This window comes from Papio anubis, chromosome 4 (assembly GCF_008728515.1).
Source record: "Papio anubis isolate 15944 chromosome 4, Panubis1.0, whole genome shotgun sequence".
NCBI classification, from domain to species: Eukaryota; Metazoa; Chordata; class Mammalia; order Primates; family Cercopithecidae; genus Papio; species Papio anubis.
In genome coordinates this window covers 36,063,260-36,082,024 of record NC_044979.1, presented here as the reverse complement: position 1 = coordinate 36,082,024, position 18,765 = coordinate 36,063,260, and the positions used below count along the sequence as shown (strand labels likewise).

The 18,765-nt window shown below is 34.3% G+C and overlaps 1 protein-coding gene across 16 annotated transcripts in view; it reads right to left on the bottom strand.

Moving 5' to 3' along the window:
- CADPS2 (calcium dependent secretion activator 2) overlaps positions 1-18,765 on the bottom strand; it is a 439,469-nt gene that overhangs the window by 301,019 nt on the left and 119,685 nt on the right. For all 16 annotated transcript variants that reach the window (XM_031665933.1, XM_031665918.1, XM_031665925.1 and 13 more), the window contains exons 4-5: positions 12,464-12,700; positions 6,115-6,233 (exon numbers count right to left, since the gene is read on the bottom strand). In XM_031665933.1, coding sequence (XP_031521793.1) covers positions 6,115-6,233; positions 12,464-12,700 — 356 coding nt within the window. The remainder of the gene's footprint in view (positions 1-6,114; positions 6,234-12,463; positions 12,701-18,765) is intronic.

Below are 18,765 nucleotides of genomic sequence, written 5' to 3'. Positions count from 1 at the left end.
AAAAAAGAGGTTAGATATCATGCTAAATGTTCTCCCTTATTTGTGTTTAATAATGAATTTCCTTATTTTCCTGGTACCAAGATCTATTTTTACCTTCCATAGGCTATTACTAGCTCCTATGTTTGTTTAGGCACTCAAAGGATACTTAACACTTGGAGGGAATAAAAGACTAGTACATATAAGGAAATTTAGGACTACTATATGACCATAATAAATTTTTTTCTCCCTTCACCACCCCACAGCTGGTCATCCCTCCTACTATCCCTCCATTTTCTTTTCAGTGGTATCATTAAGGGTATGGGCTAACACCAAAATAAATGAAATGTCTGGAAAGGGTAAAATGCTATAAAGTATAGAAACAATTCCTCTGTATTTCATTCATACAAAACTCTTCTTGGTTTACTAAGAGACTGTGAAACGATGACTTAAAAATCCATAAATAACAGGAATTTTCTCCATAACTGAAATATATAGTTTATCCACACTCCCTTCCCTATTTTACAAAATAAAAATTAAAATGAAACTTTCTCAAATTACACTGTCTCCCCGTCACTCTTTGTAAATCAAACTTGTCTATCAATACCACGTTTATTAGACCCCAGGTCCTATATTCTAGGTTATGTACCAACCTCACACGCTGTTTCCCCCTAATTGCTGGCAGGAAATCAGAACTACAGGAATGAAATAGGCAATGGCCAGAAATCTTGATTAAGTGGATTGGAAATATGGACTAAATAAGGCACTTTAATTAGTATCAGACAGAAGGATGAATTTATCTCCAACAAAGCACAAACTGTTGAAGCATTAAAATTTGGAAAACGTGTCTGAGACATAATTCACTATGATGATGGAGGAGATAAATCTCTTTCCTGTTGTGCAAGATGAGTTCGGGATGAAAGTAATGACACTGCTAAAAAGCTGCAGTTGGTCAGCATTCATGAGATACATTTTTAAGGTAATCTGCCCTGGGATACCATGATAAATACAAATCTCTTAATTCATTTAAAAAGTTAACTCAGTGTTCACGGGGAAACGCAGAAAGGCTATTTTAGTCAAATTTCCTTATAGAAAGAGTAATTAAAAAAAAAAAAGAGCACTGGGGGCTTTTTATAATACTTCCTCTCAGGTTTCTAAGTATTTTAATTCACTTATGTTGTTCATGCACTTGTTCCCCAATATCAGAAGCCCTTTCAAATACATTATGAATATACAGAAAATTAAATAACAGCCCATGAAACTTTTACTGTTTGTAAAAAAAAAAAAGTGTTAAAATAACATAACTTCAGATAAAAGTTAATTGGTCTCACAAACCAAATTTAAGTATCAATTAAATATAAGATTTTGTAGAAACTACGATAAGCAAAAAAAAATCTAGATACAAAGACTACATATTGCATGATTCCATTTATATAAACTATCCAGGAAAAGTAAAATTGCAGAGCCTGAAAATAGATGAGTGGTTTCCTGGAACTGAGAGTGGGAGCAGGAATAGACTGCAAATGGCCATGACAGAACTTTCTGAAGTGATATGTCTAAAAATTGAATTTTGATGATAGTTGCACAAATGTATAAATTTACTAAAAATCATCTAATCTACAATAGATGGATTTTATTTTATACCTAAATAAAACAGAGAAGATTATGTGGGGAAGAAAAAAAACCATGGCATTGAGATTATTAGAGAAGTTGCACTCCCTCAATATCTCATGGATTAGTAGGGTAGACCTAATAGAATAATCTAAGGACCATGAAAGAGCTTCCCAACAAGTGGTGGTACAATAGTATTCTTCCAGTGGGTTTCAGGACTGACAAGACTTCAATTCTCTCGGCCACTGGAGTGGCATGGCAGGACCTGGGGTTTATATTTCCTGCAGCTAAGAACCTTCTTCCATTGACTCTATTTACTACAGAAACAAAATATTTTGCTGATCAAAGGCACCTTGATGAATGAAAATGAAAAGAGATTATATCATTACTTACAAATGCAACTAAAGCAGTGCTTAGAGGGAAATTTACAGTTGCAATTGCCTATATTAAGAAAAAAGAAAGATCTGAAATCAAAAGCCTAACTTTTCACCTAACACGCGGTAAAAATGAAAGCAAACTAAACCTAAAAAAAGGAGGAGGTAAATAGTGCAGAATGAAGATAAAATAGGGAATAGAAAAATAGGAGAGAGTCCAAGAAATAATCCTAGAAATGTTATTTAAAATAGTTTTTTTAATGGACAAACTTCTAGTTAGACGGGCTAAGAAAAAAGAAAGGATATTCAAATTACTAGAATCAGAAATGGAAGACAGAATACTATTACTGACCTTATAGAAACTAAAAATAATTATAAAAACTATGATCAAATGTGTAACAATAAGTTAAAGAACTTGGATGAATCAAAAACTTAATGGCATTAACTTTTAATGGCAAAAAAACACAATTACTTTTGCACCAACCTAATAGAAAAACCTAAAATGACTCAGGAAGAAAGACAATGAACAGATCTATAACATGAGATCAAATTAATAATCACAGAATTACTACCAAAGAAAAGCTCAGTCCCAGATGACTCCACTGGTGAATTCTACCAAATGCTTTAAAAAAAAATACAAATTCTTCATACCTTTGAAAAAAATTGAAGGGTCCACTTAAAACTTTTTCTACAAGGCCACTATTACCCTGATAACAAAATCAGAGACATTACACAAAAAATTACAAGGACAATATCTCTTATGAATATAGAGGCCAAAAACTTCAATAAAGCACAGAAAACCAAATCCAGTAACAAATTTTTAAAATCCTATATTATGACGAAGTGGGAATTGTGCAAGGAATGCAAGGTTCATTTAACACCTGAAAATCAAATAATGTGTTACATCATATCAACAGAATAAAAGATAAAATCCACATGATCATCTCAATAGATATAGGAAAGCATTTTACAAAATCAAACACCCTTTCATTATAAAAACAGTAAACAAACTAGGAATAGAAAGGAACATCCTTAAACTGCTAAGAGTTTCTATTAAAAATCCAGAGCTAAAATCAGATTTAATTATAAAAGATTATATGTTTTCCCCCTATGATCAGGAATACCACCAACATGCCTTTTCTTACCACTTTTATTCAACATTGAACTGGAGACAATTAGTCAAAAAAATTAAATAATGGAAATCTAAATGAGACAGGAAGAAGTTAAACTATCAGTATTTGCAGATGACATGGTCTTGCACATAGAAAAGCCTACAAAATCCACTAAAAACTTTAGAGTTAATAAGCAAGCTCAGTAAGCTTGATTGATGCGCATAAAATCTATATACAAAAATAATTATATTTCCAATAATTTGAATGATTTAAAAGTAAAATTACGAAAACAATTCCACTCACAATAGCATAAAAAAGAATAAAATAATAGAAATACATGTAACAAAAAATAAAACTTTTACTTTGAAAGCTACAAGACATTGTTGAAAGGGAAACTGAAGGTCTTAAATACATAGAAAGACATCCCATGTCTGTGGATCAGAAGACTTAATACTGTTAAGATGGCAGTATGTTCCTAATCGACCTACAGTTACAACATAATCCCTACCGGAATCTTAGTTGGTGATCTTTGCATAATCTTTACAAAAGTTGATAAACTGTTCCTAAAATTCATATCAAATTTCAGAATAGCCAAAACAATCTTGAAAAGCAACACAGGTGAAAGCCTTACACTCCTGATTTCAAAAATTACTGCAGAGCAATGGTAATCAAGAAAATGTGGTGGTAGCATAAGAACAGGCATATAGATTGGTAAAACAGAATTGAGAGTCCAGAAACAAATGCATGTGTCTATGGTCAACTGATTTTCAAAAAGGATGCAAATAACATTCAATAAGGAAAGAATTCAACAAATGGTGTTGGGACAACTGAATAGTCACATGTAAAAGAAGGAAGCTGGACCCTTACATTACACCATATACAAAAATCAACCTAAAATGGATCAGTGACCTAAATATAAGAGTTAAAATTATGAAAGTCTTAGGAGAAGGCATAGAGCTAAAGCTTAGTGACTTTAGGTTTGACAATGAATTCTCAGTGGTGACAACAAAGGCACAACAAAGAAAAAAATAAATTGGACTTCATCAAAATTTTGTGTTTCAAAATACAAATCAAGAAAGTGAACAAATTCACAGAATGAGAGAAAAGGTTTGCAAATCACATATATGATAAAGGCCTAATATCCAAAATAGAGGAACTCTTAAAACCTGAGAAAACAAAAATGGGCAAAGGACTTGAACAGACTTAATATATGGCACTTGATACTGGCATTGCACATCAGGCAGGAAAAATGTAACGGTGCTAGGACATTTAGCTTTCCATATGAAATATATATATGTAAGGAAAAATATTTATACCATATCAGCTTGTATGAGTATACTCTATGATGTTCAACAAAATCACCTAATGACACATTTCTCAGAATATATCCCTGCTGTTAAGAAACACATGACTGTATATATAATTCTATTTATATGAAATGTCCAGAATAGGTAAATCTATAAAAGACAGAAAGCAAATTAGTGGTTGCTTAAGACTGGAGTGGTTAGGGGTTGATAGCTAAAGGGTACAGTTTTATGTTTTTTTTTTTTTTTTTTTAGATGATGAGTATATTCAAAAATGGATAGTGGTGATGATTACACAATTCTGTGAATATACTAATGTATTACCCCCAAATATATACTGTGACTAGATCACAAAAATTAGTCAATTAATTAATAAATTCCACTTGAATGCCTACTAAGTACTCAGATATAAGACTAAATAGGATAAGATGTTTTGTCCTTTTCTCAGGAGGAAATATATTGCAAAATAAACACATAATTAACACAGTCCAAAAATTAAAAAGTGGTGAGCCAGAAAATATACACTTCCCACTGGGTTAAAGGGAAGGATTATTCTCAGTGATGGTTAAGTTGAGATTCTCAATGCCAAGAAAACAGCTATACAAAGATAACAGGGAAGATGACTACAAGCAGGGGGGAAAGCAAGTGCGACACCGGGAATGGGTGGATAAGTGTTTGAGGAACTGCATGAAGTCGAGGGCAGATGAATTGCAGAAGATCGGTAGAACAGAGGGAGCAGGCGAGATCCCAGAGGTCATGAGAGATTGGTCAAGGGCAGGCCTGTAGGAATTTGTAGGTTAGGATGAGAAGCTTTGACTTATTTCTTTTCAACCCCCTAACACTCTGAGCACCTCTCTTCCATTACACATAACCCACTGTATCTCCCTATCCTGCCTGCTCTAAAGAAAATGAACATTTCTCATATATCTTTAGTGCCTATTTGGGATCTCAACAGAGGTCTCTTGAATGAACAGGTCACATATTGGTATTATAATAAGGCAAAAATCCTAAATCCTATAAGATATTTAGAATAAAGATTAAATAGAAGAAAAAAAATGTTTTCTAAAGGTAATGTACAAATGAAGGTCAAGCATATTGCATCTGAATTCCTCAGGCCAGCCTGGTTGTTTCTACTAGAGACCATGATGGGTCCTCAAGTTTGAATGAGTTAAAGAGAACATCTTACTAATTTAATTAACTCATTGCCAGAATCTGAAACATCAAACTGCTGGCAAAAAGCAGCTTTATACTCTGATTATGGAGCAGTAGTCATTAACTGCTTCTCTAGCCCACTTACTAAGTATTCCAAATAATTGTGCAGAATCATGGTATCTACTGTTACATCACCAAGAACTATAACAGACAAAAATGAAAAGGCTATTAGAATACAATTCTCACAAATGAAATAGGATTATGTATTACCTTTCAAATAACAAATGATGATAAAATTTGCTTTCCTTAGAAATGACTTATAAATGTTTTATTGCCTAATGATTAGCTTTGCATTTGCATGTTGGATTTCCTGTTTGTACTACACAGGAATTCTGCCAAAATTATAATTATAACATCATTATCCAGAAAGGAACACACTAGCTCTAACACATTTGAGACAAAGCTAGCCAAATAGCAGTTTTAGAGTGTAATACCACACATTTATGCACATAAATAGAGCATGTTTCTTTGGGAGGATTAAAAAAATAAACAATAACAACAATACATTTTTTTCAACTGGCTTACTGTGGCCTTGAGGCTTCAGCCTGGTCTGTCTGCAGTTTTTCTCCTTCCACTTCCATTGTACAGTAAACAATTCGATTGGGAGCAACTGACTTCAAGCCTTGCACTTCCATTATGACAATCTAAAGATAAAATGATTTTAAAATAATGCATCAAGTTGACAACATTTAGCAATATACAGAAATAGCAGCATGAACTGAATAAGGAAGATTGACAAAACTGAAAAAAAAATTTTTTGTTTTATTAACATCACTGGTATTTTATCTTCTTTAGAATCCACCTCTATTCATAGAAGGTATAGCAAATAATATTTTTAGGAAATCTGGCAACTGAAACTATATTTGCTGCCAGCTACAGATAAGAGTAAGGTCAAAGGTCATAAATATAAGCTGTAGTGAATTAAACGAAATTTAAACTCAGATCCTTAACAAATTAAGGCAAGTCTGCATGAAGTTAAGCAGAATCACAAATGAAAACTCAGTGCAGATGATAACAGCAGCACACAAGTTCCATATAAATTAATATAGTATATATTAATGGTAGACATTTATACCATCATACCAACTCATTGATATCAACACGTGACATCAGAAATTTTCTATATTCACTTGAGATTACTATTACTGTCTGTAAAAGAGTTTAATTTATGGACTGTATCTTATTAAATGGAAAACTATAATTTGTCACTGAACATCTTAATACTAACTTGGTAAGTAAAAATAATTTTTCTATCCATTGAAGATATGTACCAATTTAATTCAGTACACTGGAAGAACTGATATTGCCTTATGTATTTGTAACTCCTGAGAGAAAGGACAACATATATTTTTTATGTGCGCTTTTTAATGTTTGTCAAAGAGGCTGCCAATCTTAAAACACTGTAACCTATCATTCTCATTGGATGTATACATCAAATATGAATATTATTTACCATAAGGTTTTCAATCAAAAGTTACATCATGAACTCTTCTAAATTCTCAAAATTTAATTTATAAAATAGATTAAAATGCATTTATATATGTACATTGATTTCTTCATTGATCTCATGTTGTATCTGCACAAATAATAATAAAATTCATGTTTCATAGCTACCAAAATATCTACCATAAACATAATCTGTATCAGTTCCTGATCATGTAATACTTTATTACAGTCATTACATTTTTTATAGAGTCATGATAAGAATTTTGATCCAAAAGGGCTCAAAAAACAAATCATCTTAAAAGTGTTCTTCCTTTCAGCTCTGTTACAAGAGAAGAGTCATGTTTGTAAATATAAATGTGTATTTGGTTTTTGTTAAATTTTGTTTTCATAAAATATATAGGAAACTGATCATTCAGTTATTTATCAATAAAATAAAAGGTCAAACTCAGAACAGGTTTTCCTCCTCAACCAGGGCTTTTATCATTTTCTCACATGGAAATGCATACCAACATGTGAATCAAAATCAGGACTTAACCGAAAACAGACTAAGAAAATTAATGGAGAATTGATAGAGAAAAGTAGTATCTTTCACAGCTGTTCTAACACTCCTCAGGGAAATTGGGATGAAATACTAAATCTTGATTAAAGAAAATAAGCAAAGGAAGTTATGCATTTTTAATGACTCAGGTTTTTTGCTAGTAATATTGAAATTTGTTAGATTCTTATACAAATAAAACCAGAAGCTGAGATAAATCAAATACATAACCATATTAATTAAAAGGCAAATACACTTGGACTTACCACCATTACTCTAATAACTTCTTAATAATAAAAATGTTTGATGGTCATTTAAAATGTATGAAACAACAGAATTGGGTATCACAAGTCTAGAAATCGTAAGAGCACTGCTTCATATTTCAGAATATTATTGACACTGCATCTCTTTCTGCAGTGTGTTTAAATAGCCCAAATGCAAGAGAAGAAAGGCAGCATCTGCTTGACATTATTTCTGTCACCTTTACTATAAGCTACTGTAAACATGACCTCCTAAAACATACTACTTATGAAATGGTACTCTGCTTTTCAAAACAATACTTCCAACTATGCTGGGAACCTTTTATCCTGCAGAATTGTCACTTTCAAAAGATACAGTTTCTGTGATTAAAAAAAAATCTATACATATAAATAAAACAATATGATTGTACAGATCTGATATCAAAAAGGAAAATAAAACATAGCTGGCCTAAATAATTAGTGATAAAGACAGCCAAGAATTCCACGGACCATCAGCTAATCTAATTTTAAGTAAGTGTTTCAGTTCCCAGTAAAACTTGCTAGTGGACCTATGGAAGCTAAACCGACCTATTTTTCATCTTCTCTTTCCCATTCTCTCTGTAGCTGATGTCATAAGGATAAAATAAATAAAGCTGTCCTAGAAGTAAAAAGAAGAGAGGCACGTATAAAATGTGAAACTAGGTAACTTTCTTCCGAGTGAAACGCTGACCACAGAGTTAGGAGACATTTAAGCATGTGTAGTTTATAAAAGAATGACACTGAGCAGTATGGTGAAATTGGGAACCATATAGCACCAAACATAGAGAAACTCATGGAATCTGCTAGCCTAATATCAATGAAAGAATTCAGTGTAAAAAACCAACTATAGGCTGGGCGCGGTGGCTCACACCTGTAATCTCAGCACTTTGGGAGGCCAAGGCAGGCGGATCACGAGGTCAGGAGATCGAGACCATCCTGGCTAACACGGTGAAATCCCGTCTCTACTAAAAATACGAAAAATTAGCCAGGCGAGGTGGCGGGCGCCTGTAGTCCCAGCTACTTAGGAGGTTGAGGCAGGAGAATGGCGTGAACCCGCAGGAGCTTGCAGTGAGCTGAGATCGCGCCACTGCACTCCAGCCTGGGCAACAATGGGAGACTCTGTCTCAAAAAAAAAAAAAAAAAAAAAAAAAAAAAGAAGTCAACTATACTCATGCCACTGATAACATTCCCCACTTTCCACTTCTTAGGTCAACATTTGTTTTTCTAGTATTGCTTGAACATTTAACATTATTGAATAGCTTAGCGTTTTGTGGATTGGATCATCTCTTGCTTTAATATTTCTTCTGAAGCCTTAATGAACAGGGAAACCTAAAAGTAATCCTGAACAGCTGCTTTTTTTGTACCATAAAAATCCTTAATTCAATAAGTATTTATTGAGTCAATTGTGCACTAGGCACTGTTTAGGCACTTTCATTACCTCAGTAAACAAAAAAGAAAGAGAAAGAAATAGAACCTTCCTGCAACTTACATTCTAGTAGAGAAAGCCAGATAATTAACAATAAACACAATATATAACTGAACTATATGTTAGTTGGTAAGTACTATAGCAAAAACTGATCTTGGGAAGGGAATAGGGTATGGTGGGAGAAGGGAAAGGTGGGAGCAATTTTAAAGAGAAGGTGAAATTTCAGTAGAGTTTTTCAAATCTGCACTTTATTCCTTTGACTCAGTATAGTTCTTAGAAAAGATTCCTCCACTGGACCACTTCTAAGCCTGACTAATGAAGTGTGACAGCTTTAAATGGGATTAACTGCTTGCCTTTCAGAGTTTTCTTAGGCTGAGATATGGGGTCTGAGGAGCAAGATTTGCTGAAAGAACTAGAGATAATTACTCAGTTTAGCTTGGCTGATGTCACAGGCCCTGTGACTAGAGGCGTATCTATGCTCTCTGGTGTCCTATAAACATGCACTGCACCATCGTCACTTAACACGACTTTACGTTGTTGCTGGACACATAACTCTTGCTTAAAATACTGTGGACACTGAGAACAGATTTGTATAATGCTATGGTAGGAAAATATCTGCCTTAGATAGACATAGCAACAGAGGATGTCAAAACAATTTTATAAATATGCAAGCTTCTCAGACCATGAAAAGTGAGGTTTTAGCTCATATTCTCTGTCTAACAACCTACTGCCAACGGAACAGTCCTCCTAAACATATTGGCAATAAAGGACAGAATATCATTTCATAGTTATCACTTAAACATCGACTCAGCAGCCTAATTTTGTTTTCAATAGGCAAAACATAATTCATAAGTTAATTATTACAATTGTTTAAGATTTTTGAACAATAGAGAAAAGAGAATGTTCTAAACTTTTAGTTCTGAATGTTTACATATAAAGATAATGCTAGACTTGTACATTATAAAAGTTATTTGCTCTACAAATTATTTTTTTCATCAATAAATTTAAATTATAGACTGGGCACAGTGTGTCAAGCCTGTAATCCTAGCACTTTTGGAGGCAGAGGTGGGTGGATTGTCTGAGCTCAGGAGTTCGAGACCAGCCTGGGCAAGATGGCAAAACCCCATCTCTACTAAAAAAAAAAAAAAAAAAAAAAAAAAAAAAAATTAGCCGGGCATGGTGTTGCATGCCTATAGTCCCAGCTACTCAGGAGGCTGAAACAGGAGAACCGTTTGAACCTAGGAGGTGGAGGTTGTGGTGAGCAGAGATAACGCCACTGCACTCCAGTATGGGAAACAGAGAGAGACTCAGTCTCCAAATAAATAAATAAATAAATAAATAAATAAATAAATAAGATAAACTCTTGTTGGAAAAAGTTATAGTATAATTAAGGGACGAATTTTGTTTTGTATAAAGTCTTAAAAAATAGAAAAGAGTTGACGTTTTGTATTTCACTCAGCAGGAGATCTGAGACAGGAATGATGAGGAAATTCTACAGGTAACATGCTATGTAGTTTCAAATTAGACATCCTTATGTTATAAGATTGAAAAGGCTGAGAAGAAACCCAGTAGTGAAACCATTTGGTCAAGTCATTAGGTAAGCCCAAAATCGAATCTTGAGTCAGAAGAAAGCCTCATAGTTCTAATATGACACTAAGTTTAATCTATTAACCTACAACTAAATCATTAATCCTGAAGTCAAGAAAGTGAGAGGCAGATGTCCTCAAGTTTGAATGTATCTCAGAGTTAAATATATGGAGGAAAAAGAATAAAAATAGAAGTTTTCTTCTTCTGCCATAAACTAAGGAAATGAAGTTTCAATAAAGAAATTGAAAACTGTTCTTCGTAAGACTGTATTTACTTTTATTTGTCAATCAGCAAATGCAAATGGCAGCACTGGGAACCAGTAGAGAGGATAAAAGGAAGGAGCTATAAGCCTCAATATAATTTTTGAAAGAGCTATGAATTAAAGTGTCACATTGTTACTATTTACTAATGGAATAAAAATTATGGGGAGGGGAAGCTTGAGTTTCAGCCAAATGGTGACTTGACTCTCCTAATTATTATGTTATAATCTTTTATCTTAAATGCCTCACATACATTCTTTCTCCTGGGAACTAAAGATGTCAGGGGTGTGTGTGTGTGTGTGTTGTGGTGTACAAACCCACAGACATATAACTAGATAAGCCCATATACATAGATGATCAATGAAGAGATATGTAAAGCATCAATAGAAAGTTGTACAAAGAGTATTAGTCTTCGGTTTCCAGTGATTTGCATAAAATATGAAATTCTGAAGTTTTGGAGAATACAATTTTAAATGTATGACTTTTGTTCTTGCTCTAATATGTACTGTGCCTGTAATAAAACTTGAAGTCCTGAAAAAGAAGAATTCTCTATTTCTCATCATTCATGATACCTAATAATGTGCATTATAACTGGCTTATTTGATATGATCCTAGTAAAATGATCCTATGGGTAAAGTAGATTTAAAAAGAAAGGTTAACCAAAAAATCTGAAAGGAGTTCCCAAATTACAAAGAATTCAATTATATATTGAATTGCTATTTCTACCCATGTGCATTTTGATGCTTATTTTATCAATGAATTTTTGTTATTGTTGTATTTTTGAAACAGGGTCTCACTCCGTCAGTCAGGCTGGAATGCAGTGTCATGATCACTGTTCAATGTAACCTCAACCTCCTGGGCTCAAGCAATTCTCCCGTCTCAGCCTCCCAAGTAGCTGGGACTACAGGCACCATCATGACCAGATAATTCTTTTTTTTTTTTTTAAGGAAACAGGGTCTCGCTATGTTGCCTAGGCTGGTCTTAAACTTCTTGGCTTAAGGGATCTTCTTGCCTAGGCCTCGCAAAGTGCTGGGATTACAGGTGTGAGCCACAATGCTCGCCCTATTTTATCAGTAAACTTACACTAGCCTTGATGGCATAAAGAAGATTTGCCTTAAAACTTTTATTATTTTATTATTTAATCCTAATACTGTTATGTTTAAAGGGAAATTTGCATTCATTTGCATATACACGCTGAGTGTCCAACAAATGAAGAATAATTTAACATCTCCAACATATATTACACTGTTTTAAATTCTAAAAGTTACTGCAAAGGTCAACAGAAATTATTTTGCAGCCTCATTTATGCTGCCAGAGGTGAGCATGAGATAAAACTACTTACCTCTAAGGTGAATGACAGCACCACGTCGGACTTTGACAGCTGAATCTCATTCTCATCTCCTATGTCCAAAAATGCAGAGTTCTGTGAACGTTTTAATTTTTGTAATTTAAATTCTGGACCACCTTTCGAAACTGGAAGACTTTCCAAATTGGCCATTAGCAAATTCACCGAAGACCGCAACTCTTCTATATACATATTCTCCATATCTTTTGCTATAAATTTGGGGAATTTTCTTTCCTTGAAAATAATTTTTAAAATAATAGTGTTACATAAGTCATATTTCAATTTCATCATTAAAAAATTGTATGATGTATATACTTTGCTGTCTTAGAAATTACAACACTCTCAACATATCTACCCTACTTCAGTCACTAGGCTTTAAAATCCTCAGGCTTTGGCATTTTTGATTATATCTAAGGTACTTCAGATACCTTATTGAGGATCATTGCAGTACAAAATGAAAAAATCACATATATTTTCACATTAACTTTATTTGTGATAAGATCTGCTTAAGGAAAAACAAACTCTGAAAACATGCATGGAAGATATTTTAGTATATAGATGAACCTTAGCCACTGGTAGCTTTGCAATGCTTGAGATAACTGGTCTATAAAAAAACATTCAGGACACACAGCTTTGCCAGTTAGGAAACAAACATTTTAACAATAGCCCTATTTCTTACCACAGATATGCATTGTTGGAAGGGTATGCTTTTTCATAAATAGGCATTAAAAAATCACATTATTGAAGAGTGATATGGTCATATTTCTAAAATTAGTAAATTTTCACATTAATGTGCCAAGATCTCTTGTGGCTATAAATTGAGTTTTTTACTAAAGGCTTAGAAAATGTTTAAAGCAAAAGGAAATTTATGATAAAAACTATCAAGGGAAAAAGTAACAATATCAATTTGAAAGATTCTATTTTCTTGCTAAATTATATCGGCATTGTCATTCAATAATTTTAACTCTGCAATCAGATTTGTTTCTTCTGCTCAATTAAAAGGACATTCCAAATATTGATATTTACCAAATCATTCTTTGGTAGTGCCAAATCATTCTTAGAGCAGATTATAATAAATTTATATTCCCCAGAACAGCAAATGAGAGCACTTTGTTCCCTCACATTCTTGGCTCTTTCTTTAATGTTTACCAACCTGGCACTTAGGTTTTCTCTCTTAAAGACAGAGGTTATATAGTTTTACAACATTAAGCCTAGTGTAAAATGACCACCACTGCATAGAACTGGCTGGAGGATGAAAGCCTAAAGCGGCCATCTTTCAAATGACTGCTGAATGCTGCAGCACGGCCTTTACGTTTTCTCCCTTGACATCATTCAAAATCTAACCTAAGAAATCTGCATTACTAGTACAACTGGAAAGCATCCAGCGTGCTCTTGTCAACCTGCATCTAGTCTCTGACTCACTTGCACCAGTTCGTTCATGGGATGGGAAGGAACATCTGGCACCACTTCACAGATCAGTCCCAGAGTCGCAGGCCACCTGTTTTTCTTTTCCCCCAATATAACCTTCACATATTTCTTTTAAAAATAATTTACATATAATCAAAATTAAAATTGCATAATGTCACAGACAGATTAAATATCTACATTAAAAATTAACTTTCTCAAAGAAGGTTCTTAAGTATCCTTTAAAAACTTCTCTACAGTTTGAAGCAACATTCCAAAATAGCAAATTTGTATCCTTAAAAAAACAGGCAACTACCCAGCTATAGAATACCTGGGTTTCCTTTAGTGGGGAGGGGGAGGGAAGGAATTGTCTTTAGAATAATTTTTCAGATAAGCAAAGAGAGGGGAAAAAAGCAAAACGATCCATAAAAAACATATTTTATGTTTTTGGCCTAACTTTAAGGCTGTCAGAAAAAGCATCCAAAACTGAGAAATAAGGCAAAGCAATGAGCGTGCAGATCCTTTCAATGTCATACGGAGGTTAAGGCCATCCAATGATCATTTGGGGAAAAGATCTTAGTTCACCTTATTATTTATTATTGATTAAAGGTTCCAGACAATAAAGTTACACGTTACCTTGTAAAACTGTGTCTGAAAGAGGTGCAAATAATGTTTGGTGAATAATATAACCCAAAGGTTCAGTTTAAATCTGTATTACAAATTAACCAATTTTTAATTAAGCCCATTAATCTTATCTTAGTAATGCCCCCAAACACCTAGTTTCTCACATGCTCTTTGGTCTGGTTTTAATATCTAACTTGTTTGCTTATTAATTATGCATTGAATAAAATCTCTATTGTGTGTCCATTTTATATTTGTATGAAAGTCATAATTTTACCCTCAAAAAGTATAGTTTAACAAATAAAAAGGTGAGTATGTCACATATCTGAAAGTGCTGATATACTAATGCTTTGCTTTCAAATTTTCAACATGTTATGGAAAAACTAGCATTAGCACAAGAAAAAAAATCTATTTGTATTTAGCTTTAACTATAAACATTTCATTAACTATCATCTGTCAAACAGGAGAAAAGCAGGCATCTCCAAAATTGGCTCTTTTATCCGTATTTCCAAATTTTTCAGGGACTAGACTATACTTGAATTTTTTTCTCTGAGAAAGCTCAAAATTCTGTTTTAAAACTTTGAGGTTTATTGATAATATTTCATCAACTCTATTTAGCCTGCTTGTGTTGTCCCTCACTGGCAAACAACAAAACTAACTGTATATCAGACAAATACACATTTCAAATTCGTTCTTTTAAACTAAAATTGAATCAGAAATAGGGTTATTTCCTAGTTGTCTAACTGTGAGTCACTCTTATAAGCTATGTGTTCTAATTAGGTCTTCTGTACAGCATAGGTCACTAGTGGTCTTAATACATGGTATACCCAAAAACAATATTTGTTTATTTAAAAGGTTTTCTCATTATTCAAATATAATCACTTTTTCTTAAGTGCTGTTAACCTACTAGATGACATCTGGATTTCATACCCTAGGATAGTTTCTCTAAGCTGATCTCTGCTGCTTCCCATGCCCCATATTAATTTTAGGTTCTAATCTCAGCATCATGGCATCAAGTGAACTACCGGTTGTGTAGTTGGTTTCAAACCTAACTAAATCGTTGAAGTGTTTAAATGTTTTTGCTACAAATTAGAGCAGATTCAGTTATCGTTACCATATTGGTATTCTGTCTTCCTTTCAATTCAAATGAGTGGGAGAAAAGGGAGGGAGTCTACAAATAATTCAAGAATTCTTCACAGCTCCAGCTTTCTCACAAATATGCCAGCACGTAAGACTCAGTCATTCAATAGACATTCCCTGAGGGTCTGCTATGTGTTCTACTCCAGGCTCCTGGACAGAACCATGAAGATAATGGACAAAGTCCTCTGCTGCCATGAAACCTATATTTTGCTGTGAGGTGATACACTTAGTAAACAAGGAAATAATTTCTTATGGTAGAAAGTGGTAAGTGACATGGAGAAAAAGTCTAGAAGGAACACAGAGTGAGTGGTGAGAAGGGTTGCAGTTTTAAACGGGGTGGTCGGGGAAGGTCTCAATGAGGAGATGATGCCCTTTGAGCTAAAAGTGGATGAGGAAGTATGATGATTAATTTTGTTTGTCAATCTGGCTAGGCTATGGTGCCCAGTTGTTGGGTCAAATATGAATTTAAGTGTTGCTATCAAGATATTCTTTAGATGTTAATAACATTTACAATCAGTAGATTCAATAAATCAGATCACCCTCCTACATCTATAGGTAGGTCTCATTCACTCAGTTAAAGGACTTATGACCAAAGGTGAAGGTTTCCTAAAGAAGCAGCAATTTTGCCTCAAGACTAAAACACAGTTTCTCGCCTGCCAGTCCGCCCTACAGATTTCAGACTTAAGACTGTAACATCAACCCTCACCTGAATTTCCAGCCTGCCTACTTGTCCTATGGATTCTGGACTTGCCAGTGCCCACAGCTGTGGAAGTCAATTCCTTGAACACCATCAATCTCTCTCTCTCTCCCTGCCCTCCTCTCCCACACATGTGTGTGTATATATATATACACACACACACACACACATAACATGTATGTATGCATAACATCTACTTTAAATATTATATACATATTTATTATATGTACCTAGATATTTGTCTAGATATGTGAAAATATAGATATAATCTCCCATTGGTTCTGTCTCTCTGGAGAACCTGACTACAGCAGGGAGCAAGCCATGTAAATGTCAGTGGATGTTCGCTGCAGCTGAAGAGTCAGGGCCAAGGCCCTGTGGCAAGGAAAGGCAAGGAGGCCACCGTAGCCAAAGTGGATTGAGCAAGGGCAAGAGTTTAGTGGAGGATAAAGTCAGAGGGGTAACAAAGAACAGATCACACAGGACTTTGCAGGCCATTTTAAGAACTTTTCTTTTTTTCTCAGCAACATAGGGAATCATCACAGATTTAGTGCAGAACATTGCTGGCTGTTGTGTTAATGGGGACAGGGGTAGAATCCAGGAGACTGACTAAAAGGACAGAACAATGATCGAGACAAGAGACAAAGATGACTGGACCACACTAGAAGGGGGAGGATGGCAGCAACTGTCACATTCTGGAAATACTGTGAAGGTAGAGATAAAAGGATTTCCTGATAAGTTGCATGAGGTATGAGAAAAAGGGGTCAAAGATGATTCCAAGTTTTTTGGCCTGAGTATCTGGAAGGACTGCACTATCAAGAATTGGCCTGCCCTGACCACTTGACTGAAAACTGTAACCACCCACATCTCCCTCTTACATTCCCCATCTCGCTTTTTCTGATCTATTTTCTAAGTAACAATGATCACCTTCCATAATTCAGTTACATGGCATGTTTACTGCTTATTGTGGGGCTATCGCAAATAAAATGTAAGTTCCACCAGGGCCTGGCAGAAATATTTTTGTCTCATTTTATCCCAATGTATCCCAAGTAACTAAGATAGCACCTGGCTGTATAGTTAGTGTTCAATAAATATTTATCCAGTTAATTTGTGGATAGAAAAAATGAGGCTTGAAAGTGTTAAGTATCGTGCCTACTATTATGTTTAGAAAACAGCAATCATGAATTTGGTCACAGGTCTTTCTGGCCCTGTACACATTTTGTTCACTACTTCCTAATCACCTCTTGGCTAAAGTATTAAAGTCAACATCCCTCTTGAAACAGATATTTTGCCCTGTAGTTTTATTGTTATTATATTGTGTTGTTCTGTGAAATACAGAAGGGGGTGTTCCTGAATGCCAACTAATAGCTATTTATCAACCACACTTCTGGAATTATCAGATTGCAGAGGCAGCAGGATGTAAGAGAGCGAGCTGAGGCTCTGGAGGCAAGGCCAGGATTTGAGGTCTGCCTCAGCCACTTATTTGTTATGTAATCATGGTGAAATAAATAATCTTGTCTAAGCCTCAATTTCCTTTTCTATGAAATTAACTTCATGATATCATCTGCCCTTACAAGGTTTGTAGGATTATTGTCAGAATATAATTCAACAAGGTCAGTCAACTGTTATTAGCCTTAAAAATATTTCATTAAGATAGCTTCACTTTGGTGAACTTGAAGTGGAAAGCAATTAAACCCACTCAATCTGCTATGTCAATATTTTCATCAAAAGGTATCCTATTTTTAGAGGTATATTTTGCTTTCCAAACCCATCGGCTTTACTTCTTTCTCCATGCCTTTTCCACTCTATCAACATCTCTGATGAAACCATCAGGGTTTTCTCAAGAAGAAGCCTTTGTGTGTTCATCACTAACCCTTTCTTCTGACTCAGCCCAGGCGTTTATGAACGTGCCTTCTTCTCAGTATGAACTTGAGAATACGTCTGAGGCTTTTCTTCCAGTCCCATAACTCTCCAGAAAATCACTTAAACTTTATTCTAAAGCATTGCATATGACAATGTGTCCAGTCTCAGGTAAAATCTATATACAAGTATACAACTTTCCTAGAAACCCAGAGGACAAAAATAAGGCATGTTATTCTTTCAACCATTGCCCTCTGTGCAAATGTAACTCTTTGGCCCCTAATTTATAGCACACTGTATCTTCATTCATTTAGAGATTGTTCCTCATGATCTAATTCCAGCTTGGTTCTTAAAACTTACTGTCATTCTTGTTACACAATTTCTCTCAATTTTTCTCATTTTATTGTTTCTCTCTAATTTCTCAACCTTTCCTTTACTTTTTAATATACGTTTAAACAGTACTAGCATTTTAAAAACATATATATTAATATTTACATATACAAATTTTCTTTGCAGAATTACAAAAATAATTGTTAAAATTAGTATGGGATATAACTTCTTGAATGATGGAAGAGTTTAC